This window comes from Anopheles bellator, chromosome 1, assembly GCF_943735745.2.
Source record: "Anopheles bellator chromosome 1, idAnoBellAS_SP24_06.2, whole genome shotgun sequence".
In the NCBI taxonomy this organism is placed as follows: Eukaryota; Metazoa; Arthropoda; class Insecta; order Diptera; family Culicidae; genus Anopheles; species Anopheles bellator.
The window spans coordinates 12841879-12855329 of record NC_071285.1 but is presented as its reverse complement, the minus strand read 5'-3'; the positions used below and the strand labels follow the sequence as shown (position 1 = coordinate 12855329).

The following is a 13451-nucleotide window of genomic DNA, read 5'->3' as shown; positions in this document are numbered from 1 at the left end:
AGGCAACCGCCAACCGAGGACCCGCTGACGGCCGTGGACGAGGAGGAAGTGGACGTGCCGGGCCTTAGCTTCCCAACGTCCGCCACGTGGTGCAGGTGATGATGGTGATTGGCGTAGTGAAGGGCTTTGGGAGAGTGTTGCTGCTGTTGTTGCTGATGCTGTTGCAGCGAGTGACCGGCCGTGCCCAGCAGTTGTTGCGTCGATAGTAAGCCTGGTCCGGAGACGGGGCTGGCGTCCCTTGGAGTGGCGAACAGGGCCGCCCCACTGGCTGCGGCTGCGGCGGCGGCCGCTTGGGCAGCTTGCGAGCTCAACGAATCACTGAGGCTGCTGTTGAAGTTGAGCGACTGGAGTAACGCCTCGCTGCTCATACCCGATATCACCTGCTGGCCGACCGGTATCGTGAGGATCGTCTGAGTCGCAATCCCTAAACCGAGGGCAGAGAAGTAGAGTGGCCCATTAGTGACGAGTGACGTCCCGTACCCTAGCATCCTAGCGGTTCGCGTACCCTGAGAGGTCGGTATCAGTAGTTGGGCGCCCTGGATCCCTTGCAGGATCTGCCCCGAGGCCAGCAGCAACTGGGGCATCTGGGGTGCCGCCGGAGCCAGCGGTGCCGGGGCTGGCCCGAGCCCCAGCACCGGACTGTGGCTCTGGCTCGAAAGGCTTAGGTTGAGTGGTGAGTTCGCGAGGAGTGGCGAAGCGCTCGGTAGACCCAGACCCGGGGCCAGCACACTGGCCCCGGTCAGCTGGGCCAAACTCTGGAGCTTCTGCAGATTGAGCATGTCTTGCACTGTCGGAGAGAGCGAGAGAACGAGTCAGACTTGGCGCCCGGAAGGGAAGTAAAAGTTTTGTTGGCAAGAGTTCGATATGTACTCACTAGTTCCGTTCAGGTGCACCTGGGCCGCTGCTGCAACGGCGGCGGCCGCTGCCGCCGCCGAGGTCGTCGCACTCGACGAGCCCGGCCCGGAGGACATCGACAGGGGCGACATCTTGTCCTGGGCGCTCCGCAACAGCAGATTCGATGGCTTGATGTGGTTGTTATTGTTGTTGTGGAGGTGATGGTGCAGATGGTGCTGATGGTTGCTACTGCTACCGCTGCTACCGCTACTCCGTCCGCACGTAGGGCCGTCCAGCCCGTCGGTGGCCGGATTGAGAAACGGACTGTTCGATCGACTACAGTTTTCGCTCCTTCGTCTATTCTGCGGATTGGAGGTGAAGATTTGAAGACGTTGATTTGAAACTATTTATCATGACCGAGATGCCCGAGAGTAAATCCCATAAAGGCCCATTACAATGCCGCAATGGCCCGAAATCTACCAAACACCAACATGTATAACACGCTCTTGGCCTCTGGCGACGGGTCTAACTTCTTTTTCAATTCGCCATTTTATATTTTATTTGCCGTGTGTCTTCACGGCCGCCACGGTAACTTCTCCGCCTGCGGTACATAAGCGTCTCCTAAATAAGTGCCGTTCCGGTTCCGGCACCGCAAAAAAAAGCCTGACGCCTAAAAAAAAGTTGGAACGCGCGAAATGAGCTCGGGAAAACCCGAGCACCGCCTGACCTCGCCGGCGCGAGAGAGCGACGCGCGACTTTCGACTTTTCTATATTTTCGGGCTCCACGGGAGGCGTGACTACGGCGATTTTTCGCGCATTTCCACGCGGCGGTGGTGACCTGAACTGAAGCGACGCCGCGAATCGGGAACGAACCCGCGAGATGTGGAGCACCACCAACCACAGTTCCGAATGCGATTGTGTTTAGTTGGTCAAGTGGTTTACCTGGTTATGTTTCATAATTTCTCTTTCGGCTCCGTTGCAATCGAAAGTATTCTGAGATTTAAGCTCTGCGATTAAGAGATTTCTGCGTCTCGAGCGTGAAGACTGTCGGCAGCCAACTGATAGACTACTTAGATGTCAACGTTCTCTATGTCGAGCATGTTAAAAATGAAACTGCAGGAATTTCTATCCGAACGGAAAGAGCTTTTGACACACAGCTCGAATGTATTTAGGATGGCCATCTCGAAGTTAGATCGGTCACAGTTTCGTCCTAAACATGAACTGGATCCCAACGCTACGAATCATCAACGCGTTGTGACTTTTTTTGTCCATCTAGAATGTTTGGATTCCGAAGATGGGGCGCAAAATATTGATTGAGGCTGTTTATTGTCCATGTTTTCAGCTTCAATTTCACCAAAAAAACAATCCGCACACATTTCTCGATAGCATACGCTATCGACGGTTACGGCGGGTCCTTCTTAATTTTCGAAGAAAAATAAGCCGATGATGCCGTCAGACTAAAATCCTCACCAAACAGTCACTCACTCGCGGGTGCATTGGCTTCGATGTGTGCTGGTTTTCCGAGCTCCAAATACTACAATTCTGATTATTGACAACCGAATTCTGATCAACCATCGAGGTCTGGAAATGAGCTTTTTCAAATTTCGTACAGTTTAAGTTGAAGACCTTTTTGGAAATGAGTTTTTAATATTTCCCAATTTTCTTCAAGCGTATAAGCGTCCCATTTCGTAAATATCAAAGTTTTAAACTAAATGTTACTACCAAATGTTTCAATTTCCCGGATGAAGTTTGACGTTTTAAAAGCCAATTAATCGGTGGTTTAAAATCCGTGGATCACATTATAATAATAAAAAATAGTAGTTCCTTAACAGCAACAGTAGAAGACTGGTCCGTAGATCATCCTGCATCGATGCTCAAGTTGGTACTTAATACGACTCTGCCCTTTCTCATAATAACAAATTAATAAGTGAACAGCAAATCATATGCTAAATTAACAAACTAAAATAAGTTCTTTAAAATTAAATAGTTTTAAGATGTTGTGAGTCATTAGTTAAAAGTACGATGAAATGACTCAATGCCACGTGGCATAACATATAATTTAAAAAGATTTAAATCGAATTATCTCAATCATTTTGATACCTTAGACTTATTGAATAGCTGCAATCCGAACGTGAAATATCTCTGTACTCTTATGTAATCAAGCATTTATGTCTAATAAGCATCGAATGTATAAAAATGAGTTCTACTAACGAAGCACCACGAATACGCCACGTGTTAATTATTTTCGCGTTTCGCTTTTTATAGAAACAGTTTCATCAAAGACGGATCACTGCAAGTTTTTCTAATTGCGACTCCTTGGGAAGTTCGAGCTTCGCACCGGGCGTTCGCCTTTCGCGGAAAGATGATGGCCCCATTTGGTAGCTCCTGCGCGGGGCTAGCGGGTGGGCGGGCGGTTGCTTTTAAACAATCTCCGCGAACGAGTTCGGCATGCCAAATGGTCCGACCTCCGAGGCCAATATTAATTGATATTCAAAGTATGTGTGTCTTTAGACGCACTTACGCCGCACCCGGCACACCCCGAAAGGAACGCTTCAACATTATTTTATTGCCACCTGTTGCGCGTTGCGCTTTGGGGTCCCGTCTCTCTCTCTCTCTCTCGCCCGCGGAGCGGGTGCGATCGGGGTCGGAACCCACCTCGGGGTTTATCGAACCTTCTCACGTTTCGCAAACGGTCGGGAGTTCGTCGCGTGGCGAGTGAGCATAATCATAAAATTATTACATTTTATGCAATGCGCGACGGCATCGACCGATGCCGGTGAAGCCTCCCGTTTTTGGCACAGCAATCGATTCACACTCTCCGGTGGTGTGGTTGGCCGCGCATTAACCACGCTGCCAGGGGCTACCCAGTGCCAGTGAGCCGCACCAGGAAAGAAATAAAAAAAAAGCCATCGACAGACCTGGTTCCACCTTTGCCCGCAGGGCACTCACTCACCTCGTCAGTCAACGAATTTGCAATCAAACGTCAAAGCAAACATCACCCAACCCAACGAGCAGAACCGAGCCGAGGCGATAATATTATTGACAGCCCTAGACTCCTAGATTCGGCCCTCCAACTCTAGTTACGGATTTTTATTTTTCGAAGCGAATCCCTGCCATCCTGGGCCGAGTGAAGCCGAAATTTTTGACTTCAACGAGCGCCTGGCCCCGTCCAAAGCATCGCCAGGATACCCGGGCAGGATCCGAGGCAGCTAGCTGCGGCCGGTCATCGTCCGTGCCGTCCAATCTATTTTAATTATTTCACCAAATTAATGAACGCCGAACCCCTTGCGTCCCCCCCCTTCTCGCGACGTCCCCGGCGTTATTAAGTCTCCTCACATGTCCGTGCCGTGACGGCCGTGAACGGGCGGCTATGGGCGGCCGGGCGGGTGAGATGTATGTAAAGTGACGCAAGGGTTAAGCAGCAATGGGCCGAGCCCAACCCACCCCGAGCCACCCTATGGTCCTGTCGGTGTCCGTTATCATCATCACGGTCGTGGTCCGCCGTGGTCGGCAACAAGGCAAGACAAGGCTCGTCCAAGTCACCCCGGCCCCACACATACATACACAAGGACGCGTCCAGTGGGCAAGTCGCGAACGTCCCTTCTCAAGTGCATCCCTTCTACACGGCACGGGATGGGATTGCAAAACATCGATAAGCCTTAGGCTCCTGCTCGTTTATGTGTGTGTCGAGGGCCCTATATGTACGCGTGTGTGGGTGTGGGCTGAGGAATATATTTTGCGAAGCATTGGCACTAAAAGAGAAATATGATTATCGTTGGCGGCGGCGGCGGCGGCGGCGACGGCGAGAAATGCAAATCCACCCTGCAGTGAATCAATTCCACATCAATTCCGCTCCCCGTGTGCGAGAGAGAAAGAGAGAGAAAGGGAGAGAGAGACTGGCCGGCCAGGGGAAAGGACGAGTCAGGAATCATGATTATACGTAGGTCCCGACCATACGGGTGGTGTATGCGGAGCGGTGGGGACGATAAGTCATAGCAGGACCATCAGCGGCGTCGTAGTCGACGTGGCCGACAGGAGCTATCGGCCACTCCACGGTGTGGCCACCGGGCGGTTATTGACGGACGAGCGATTCTGGACCTCGTGTGCCCTGGTGGGAGAGCATGGACATGAGGGTGGTCTTCGCGCCCGAAGATATAGAGGGAGTCCACCGTCCTGATGAGGGCTTCCTGGGAGCGCGCGAAGGGAAAACGGTCGACGGGGCCGAGCAGGGCCGAGGCCCAATCAGCCTCCCCTCGTTACATTATAATCGCCATAATGATATAAGGCGTGGGTGTTTTAAATTCAGTTACCATCCTCGGGGCCACTCGCTCACAAACACAGACGGACACCCTGTTAGACACCCTGTGTGTTTTTTTTTCGCAGCCTTCATTCGCGATTTTTTCTTCTTGCATCGCGAGTTTCGCGGCGCGGCCCCATCTCCTTCTCCGGATTACAGCACCCACGGGACTCCACACGGTTATGCTGACGAACTGACCACCCTAACCCACAGCGAAAGAGGGAGAGAAAGAATGAGAGAGCGAGCGCGACGAGTCGAAGTCGATGTTGATTACGATCAACAATAAAGTCGAACGAGCAACCCAACCCTTCAATCGGCCAGCATATGTGCTTGTGTATGTGTCCGGGTCCGGTCCGGTCCGGAAGGCGACTTTGAGCGCGCGAAATTACGCGCCGCCTCCCGGTGGGCCTCCCTCCCCCCGGTGGGGGGGAAAATGCGGCACAGAAAAGCGCGGAAAACTGAAAAAATCCAATTCTAACGATAGAGACATTTCGAACCTGGCGCCCACGGGGGTGCGCGGGCGGGTGGGACCGACGTGTCGGTGTATATGTGTATGGCGGGGGGAGAGTGTTTGGCGCATTTCTTTTTTCACTGCTGCTGCATATTGTCTAATGAGGAACGGGAGGAATAACCCTGTGGAGTGAACATTCTCTTTTCAATGGGTGTCCCTGAGCCATTCCTGTCCATCCCGTGTGGTGGTCAGTGAGTTGCATAATGAAGGAGTAATTTTTATAACTTAAAATTTTGGCAACTTGGTGGTGAATGGTTTAGTTTCTATGCCTAGACGAGAGTATCTTTAAATGAAACAATGGATAATCCGTCATGCAATGGCGTTTTATGTTAAGTTCCACGAAATTGACCAAAATTGAACAAATTGACGAAATGTGATTGTCATACTTTTACGGTTTAAAAAAGCATCGTAATAACAAGAGCAAGGGATCTCCGTCAACAGGCACACGTTTTACAGCGCTTAAGCTTCTTAGGACGATCTATAAAGTGAGGATCAGGATCCACGAGGAACCCTAAATGTCTTTTGTAAATTTTAAATATTTTTTTCAAATACAATTCATATATTTGGACGATTCAGATGACTAACTGTGCTCAATATTACCGATCCAAATCATAATTTCCAGAAAACTAAACATTTAAAAAACCAAATAAATATTTAATACTTCAAAGATACAAAAGCTGGCATTTAGAAAGGCATTGGCCACAATTATCTTTGATTGCATATAAGGGAGCCTATTTCTCCATGTCCATAAGGTTAGGATCAATACCATGCATTTTATGCTTTAAAATACTTCATCGTGTTTATTCAGTTCAAACTTTCAAGATGCTCAAAGTTAAAGTAATTCAGTAGTAGTAGTAGCTCTGCCGATTCTAAAACAAAAAAATATGCTTTTGCAGGACAGGAATATAAGTTTCACCCATCGTACCAACTTAGCCCACTTCAGTAACGTTCAGATCCTGTTTTTGCCACACCAAGCTAGGTAATCGATTGGCATTTGAAATGACTGACTAATGAGCTTGGTTGATCGCCATCGATGGGCGGTTGTTGCATAGGCGATTGAAACAGGCCATCCTTAATTTTAAAATCATTCTAAAACTTGATGAGAATGAGACGAAAGGCGCTCAGCCAGCGGAACGACCCATCTCACTGCGCCAACAATTTTAACAATTTTATTACATCAACTTTTAATGTTAACGAAATTTTCTCTTACTCCAAAAATAATCTATCCTATTCCTGTTTGAAGTAGCGTGGCACCCGTTAATGTTAGAGCCTACGGCAGCGGTAGAGTAGAGTAATGCCAACACCAGCCAGAGCAGACTGACTCTCATTTGGTATTTAAATAGATTTTCCTCTTAATTCTGACCCGCGTCCGGCGCGCACCGAAGGGTTCGAAAGGGAGCGTACGATGAAAGGTCGCGCGAAGCGGGGAGTGGTCAGAACGCGATCCGCGAGGACGACGCGAGGACGCGAACCATCAAACCGGACACGGCCACGGGTCGCGCTCGGGTCGGCCGTGGAATGGTTTGACATTCGATGGCTCGGCCATCAAGAAGGGTCCACCGCGATGTCCAGGATCGCCGTGCGGGTGGACAGCAAAAAAAAAAACGTTGACAGGACACCACCACCCACTCATGTAACGAATGGGTTGGGTGGGTGGGGATTTGACTTTTTCATTCCGGAGGCACCAGGATCGAGGTCGACGACGACGACGACGACGACGGCGGCGATGTTTATAATGTGTGCAACGCTCTCTAATGCTTTATTACGTTGACGACTTTTTTTCTCTCTCTCGTTCCCCATCTCTCTCCCTCTCTCTCCCCCTGTCCCTTTCCGGTGGCTCTTGCCATCGCGCACGGGGGCCGCAGTTTAAAAAAAGACATATTGAAAGAATGGACATTTACGAGCTTAGGTGTGGAATGTGACCCCCTCGGGGGGCTCCCATGTAGTTGCATCCCAGAAGGAGAGAGAGAGAGAGAGAAAGAGAGAGGGAGTGAGAGACCAGGAGGAGGTCGATATGAACGATGTGTGTTGTAAAAATGCAAAAACCGGCGACATTCCGGCGGAAACCGTTTGGCGGGTGCGCCCAAATATCGAAAGCCCCCTGGTGTTGCGGGCATGGGGAGGCCAAAGGAAAAGCGGAGAAAACGTGGCCACACACACCGAACCGGTGTCCCCGCACACGCATCAATGCGCCCTCGATACCGTCCCGCACCGACCGTCCACGTGTCACTGGCGCTTCTTTCGCGCAAAGAGTTATGCGCGATGGTGTTTTAATTTATCTCGCGCTTTTCCGACCTCCCCACCCCCCCCGAATGGCCGGACGGCTGTTTTTATTTTCTGTCCCCTACATTCCCCACCCTCTCTCGCTCACCCGCCCGTGTCCGTGCCCGTGCCTCGGACGAAGTGGATTGTAATTTCATTTTTTCCATAATTTCTTTTGCAGACTTTTTTCGCTCCATTTTTGGTCCGGTGTCGGAGCGCGTCGGAGTGTTGCTGGCCACCTCAGGAAAATCGCACGTCGCTCTGTCTCTGTCTCTCGCAGGGGGCAGAAGGATCCATGGGTTGGTCAGCCCGAGCACGGTGCAGCATATTTTACAGCGCAAAAGGTGTGATTCGGACAAAATATTGCAGCTGTTATCAATTCGTGCGCTTTTTCTTTGGCCGTGACCAGTGCTTAGACGTAAACTGCATGACGGAGGGCCTGGTGACGGACCGGACTCCACTCCGGCTCCGGTGGGCAAGTTTTATTCGATTTGAAGCACCCGTTTTTTTTCGGAGCCGTTATATTGCCGGGCAGTGAGTAAGTTGATTTATATTTTCTAAAATCGCTGGTTCGTAAAATGTAACAACCCGGAGTCCCAGTTGGAGGCTGCCCCGGACAGGGTTTTATGATACACAGCGGAAAGAGAGCGAGCGAGAGTTCGTGTTTACCTTGACAAGGGCACGAGTGTGACTCATGAATATTCATATTAGATTAAGGGCCCCAAATATATCGCTAATGGAATTGGTCCCCATTATCAATATTTTGCTCCAACGGAAGGTGCTTCGATGTATTGGTTCCTACTTTCGGACACTGCTCACACAGATTTACCTATTAATTTGGTTTTTTTTTCTTATGTTTTTTAAAAATAATTTTATATCGTCTAAGCTTCTTCTATAACTTCAAAGGTTGTGTCGTATCATGTATCAAATTTACTGAGTTTACCCCGTTTTAGCCTCTGCCTCTTCGCGAGTGGCGTAACAATAGAATATCGATGGGCGTTGGATTGAGAACTGTGACACAATAGCGAAGCCACATTCCACCTATGGGCAGCCGATCCTGCGCCTGGCGCTTAGACAAAGGGTGCGCTCTCATGAATTTCTAAAAAATCGAATCGTATTTCCGCAACCGGAAAACGGGTTGAGGTTCAGATACGTATCCGCAATCTGGCCGAAGCATAAAAGTCATTCAACGGAATTGAAAAGAAAAAGAAGCAAATAACCCACTCGTGGCCGAAAGTAGCATTTATTATGCAAAGAATAAATTCCTGCACTTTTATTGAGCGGCGCGCGCGCCCGGCCGTCCCTTAGAATTCCGATGGCCGAAGAATTATGGCGTCCCCTTTCTCTGCTCTCGGCTCCCGGCTCACGGGTAAACATAAAAATAGGATTGGAGAAAAAATGGTTCGGCAAATTTTATGTTCTCGCACAGTGTCTGGTGCGCTCGGGACCTCGGGACTCTACCTAACACTCGCCACCGGGCCACCCGGTTAACAATTGCGCCTTTTCCGAACCAAATCGATCCGTCCTGGGGGGGGGGGGGGCGAAAAAAAAACCGAGCAAAAACCGAGGCTGCCAGCTTATTTACACATACAGACTGCAAGACCGGACAGAACTTTATTAAAATAAGTCATATGCAATAAGAAAAATGGTGCGCCGAATGCTGGACACACGTGGAAAGCGCGCCCTCCCTTCTTTGGCCTTCCGGTGGTCGGGTTGGGTCGGGTGGTCGGGCTGGGGGGCAGCTATGCTGGCCGTCCGGCGATAACCAATTCACATTTCGCGCTGACCAATTGAGCCCCGGCCCCATCCCGGCAGCACCGTGACTTAAGTGCATTTTATTCGACGATTGGCAAGGAATTTCCACCCAAAACCTCCCCCTGTGGGAGGATGGGAAAGAAAATGGCAAAACTAACAGTAGGTTTGGGGGTGGGTTTCGCCGTAAATAAAAACACCTCCGTTTTTCCTTTTTGCGAGTTTTTTTTCCACCGGTTCCGTTTCGTTTTTTCTTTCGTTCGGCTTCACCTCGGTATGTGCACAGCGCCATCTAGTGGAGGGTCAGAAAGAAGGCTCCAGGAAGGAAGGGACTCTGTCTCTCTCTCTCTCGCGGTTTTCCTTTCAGTGTGAGGAGGTCGCTTCGATCGCTTCGAGAGTTGTGGGTGCCCCAGAGAGTGGGTGGGACACCACCACCCCCTTGGCCTTTCCACGGACCCGGTCCATTCGCGGTCCAAAATGGCCCACCACCGCGAGAGTCATCTCGCAGAAGAGGAATAAAAATCCGACTTCCGTGTGGACTGCAAAAACCCCGCGGCTGTCCCCGTGTGCATACACTCCCCCCTCGTGACCCCTTCTGCACACAGCCTCTCGTATGAATGTGTGCGCTGGGAAGGACAAAAGAAAATCAACTAAAAGCACTCACGCCGCCCGGTCGCCCGGTTAGTGGAGAAACCGAAATCGTCGAAACCCAATCGTCGCGAGGGAAATTATTCCAAACACAAGCGGGCAACGCATCGCAGGCCCCCCCCGGCCGCGAAAGGACCCCGGAGAGGATTGTTGTGTCCTGCTTGCCCGCGGCCCGCTTCGGAGCGAGTAAGTCAAAAAAGGACGAGCAAAACAAAACGAAAAATCGGACCAGGACAGGACGTCAGAGCCAACGAGGAGTGGTAAAAAGCGGTGGGGGGGTGGGGTCCTATTGCTCCCGAAATAATGCGCGACCACCAGAGGGCGCCCGCGTGTGCGAGTTTGTTGAAATACATTTGGAACTCCCGCCGCGCCGCCTAGTTATGTATTTTTCGACGAGACGATTGGACACTGTCGAGCCCACCCACGTGCGGGAGGGGGCCTTACGTCCTCCACCGCCACTACCCCCCAAAGCACCCAACAGCCGTGATGCGAAAAGCGCGCGAGCTTCGGTTAGAGTCCGACTTTTTTTCCGAGAGCCTCCTTCCGATCGAGGATTGAATTTCGGAGCAATCCCCTAGCAGTAGGCGACGTAAAGGATCAAAAGGCTGGCGGTGTGTTAGAGTGAGACCGACCGAGTCACCGCTTCGTACGAGAGAGCGGGAAAGAGAGGGTGCGAGCGAGAGCGAGTGGGCTACTAGATGCCTCCGACACCGCACCGCTTACTGCAATCGAATTTTGGTGGCTTTATTTTGTTGTTGGCCGCCCCCCCCCCACAGACCACCCACCAAAGTCAGCAGCATCAGCTGCACACACATATACACACACACGCGCCCTGACGGGTTAGTAGATAGTTTTGCTCTCTATTTTAACATATTTTTTGTTGATCACTTTTGACCGGCGGCACACATAAGTGCACTAATGCGAACGGAGAATGGAAAAAAATGTCCGCCACCCACCCGAGGGTGGGAAATTTTCCTCCAAAAACGATGGGGAAAAATTGGGAAAACTGCCAACCGGCCTCCGATGCGATTTGGTGCCTTTTACTGGACGCGCCGTTCGCGATTGGGACGATCCACCACTCCTTGTTGGTTGGCCTTGGCCGTCGGAGCGGGATTCCCTTTCCAAGAGTCGCGACTAGGCGCAGGAAACATCCAGCATCCCCCCGTGCCAAGGGCCCACCCACAAACGCGCACCCACACACACCCAGGGCAGTTGGGTGACGTTTTTTTTCTGCTTTTGCTCGCCGGTCACTCTGACAGGAGACTCCGGCTCCGACAGGACACTCTTCTCCACAGGGGCACAGGCGGCTTTCGGCTTTTGCGGGGGGGTCAGTGGGGGTACCTCCCTGCTGTGTGCGTAGAATGCCGTGGTCGTGGCGATCGCATCCGAGTTTCTCGCTCTCCCCGCCAGATGGCACCACCAGCCGATGGCCTAGTAGCGCCCCGGTGAAAAATTCGAATCCGTGTTAGAGACTCCATTTTTCGTGCGTTTTTTTCTGCTTCCTTCGAATGATGCTGAACTTTTTCCTTCACTTTCCATCGCTTTCGCTCTCTCTCTCTCTCTTGCTGGTGTGCGTGCGAGTTGCGTACGAGGCCGCTCGGAAGACCATTTGAATGTTTCTTTATTTTTTACCACTATTTTTTGTTGTGGGTGGCTCTGCACTAACTGTCCTTTCCCGATCGAAGCCGCGGACCCTTATGTATCTTGCACGAGGCCGAGGAATATTCCCCCACGGTTCTAGCGGCGGACCCAAAGCGCCTGGAGATCGTTGTTGTTGTTTTTGGGTAGTTCATTGAAGTTTCTTGTTCGGTTCCCCGTTTGGGTGCCAGTGATGGACGGAAATGTTTTAAAATAAATTGAACGGATGCACCGATTCGTGTGGTGGCCCCAAAGCCCAAATAGATCCGGATCTGGCCACGACAGAGACGGAAGATGATGGCGCCTCCGGTTCGAAATTCGTGGCTCCCCCGAGAGTCCACATGGAAATCGGATTTTACTTCCGTTTTTGGTCCGGAAAAAGGACCACCAGTACTGGCCAGTTGCTCAGGGGAACCATGGCCGTAAGTATGATGGGTAGCTTAATGTTTACCCCCTTTTTCTGGTTACTGTGGGAGAGCTCCAGTAACCGTTTGGGTGGAAGTATTGGTCCGAGCGTTCGTGACTCCATCCCACAGTACGCAGCGCGAGGAATAAATACAGTTTGATTTAGCAGCGCACCAAGACCCCGTGGTGCGATGGAAGGACCCCACGTCCCGTGCGCCATTTGGAAGCATAAATTTGGACGCTGCGATAGGGAACGAACGGCACACTCGTCGCGGCGGTGACTTTTCTATTGGTCTCTTTTTGAATGGTGGAATTTTTTTCTCCTCCTTGTTTCAACTGGCTGCCTCCTGCCGTGGTTGTTGTTATTTTTCGGCGCAAAGGGACAGAGGCTCCTTCCCGCGGAATCGCGGACCACCCGATGGAGATGGAGATTAATCTTCCTCGCGTTCCAGCAGCGGAACACGAATAACGGTGGCCAGCAGCAGCAGCTGGGGATTCGAACTTCGTTCGTTGGCGGTTTGGGGCTGTGGCTTTTCTTTTTGCTTTTTCGCTCGCTCGTGTGTGTTTGTGTGTCCTTCCGGGCGAGTATGTATATGCCACCGGGGCCACCGTCCCGCGAAACCGTTCCACGGTTATTCATTTTGAAACTCTTGTTTTTCTCGCCCAACGCCCCGAACGGGGCAGATTGTAAATGGCATTCGGCGACGCCGAAGTGGCCATCGCGGATACGACCGAAGAGTGTTTTTTAGGCCCCCCCCCCACCCCCCGCTCCACCAGCTCGGGGACATTCCGGGCCCTCGGGGGGTGGCTCACGCGCTGGACACTGGGAGGAAGGAGTTTTGCATCACGTTTTGGATTTAATTTTAATTACTGACCATCGCGAGAGAATTTTTATTTTCGTGGACGATGCCACCGCGACACCGCGGGGGAGGTGGACCACGCGCCTTCCACCCCCTAGGGCGGTCCGATTTCCCCGGCTGGCAGGAAGCATTTCCGGTGCGCCAAGCCGATCGAATCGGAGCGTTTTTTTCGAAGCGATTTTTTTTTCGGAGGCCACTCCATGAAGGGCCGGTGGGATGGGGTTGGCGCATTTCGCAGTGGGCA

General features: G+C 51.5%; 1 protein-coding gene across 1 annotated transcript in view; it reads right to left on the bottom strand.

Annotated features, from left to right (window-relative positions):
* LOC131215047 (pumilio homolog 2) overlaps positions 1-13451 on the bottom strand; it is a 54534-nt gene that overhangs the window by 4078 nt on the left and 37005 nt on the right. Inside the window, exons 3-5 of the mRNA XM_058209425.1 lie at positions 875-1196; positions 506-787; positions 15-424 (exon numbers count right to left, since the gene is read on the bottom strand). Of these exons, the coding sequence (XP_058065408.1) occupies positions 15-424; positions 506-787; positions 875-1196 (1014 nt within the window). The remainder of the gene's footprint in view (positions 1-14; positions 425-505; positions 788-874; positions 1197-13451) is intronic.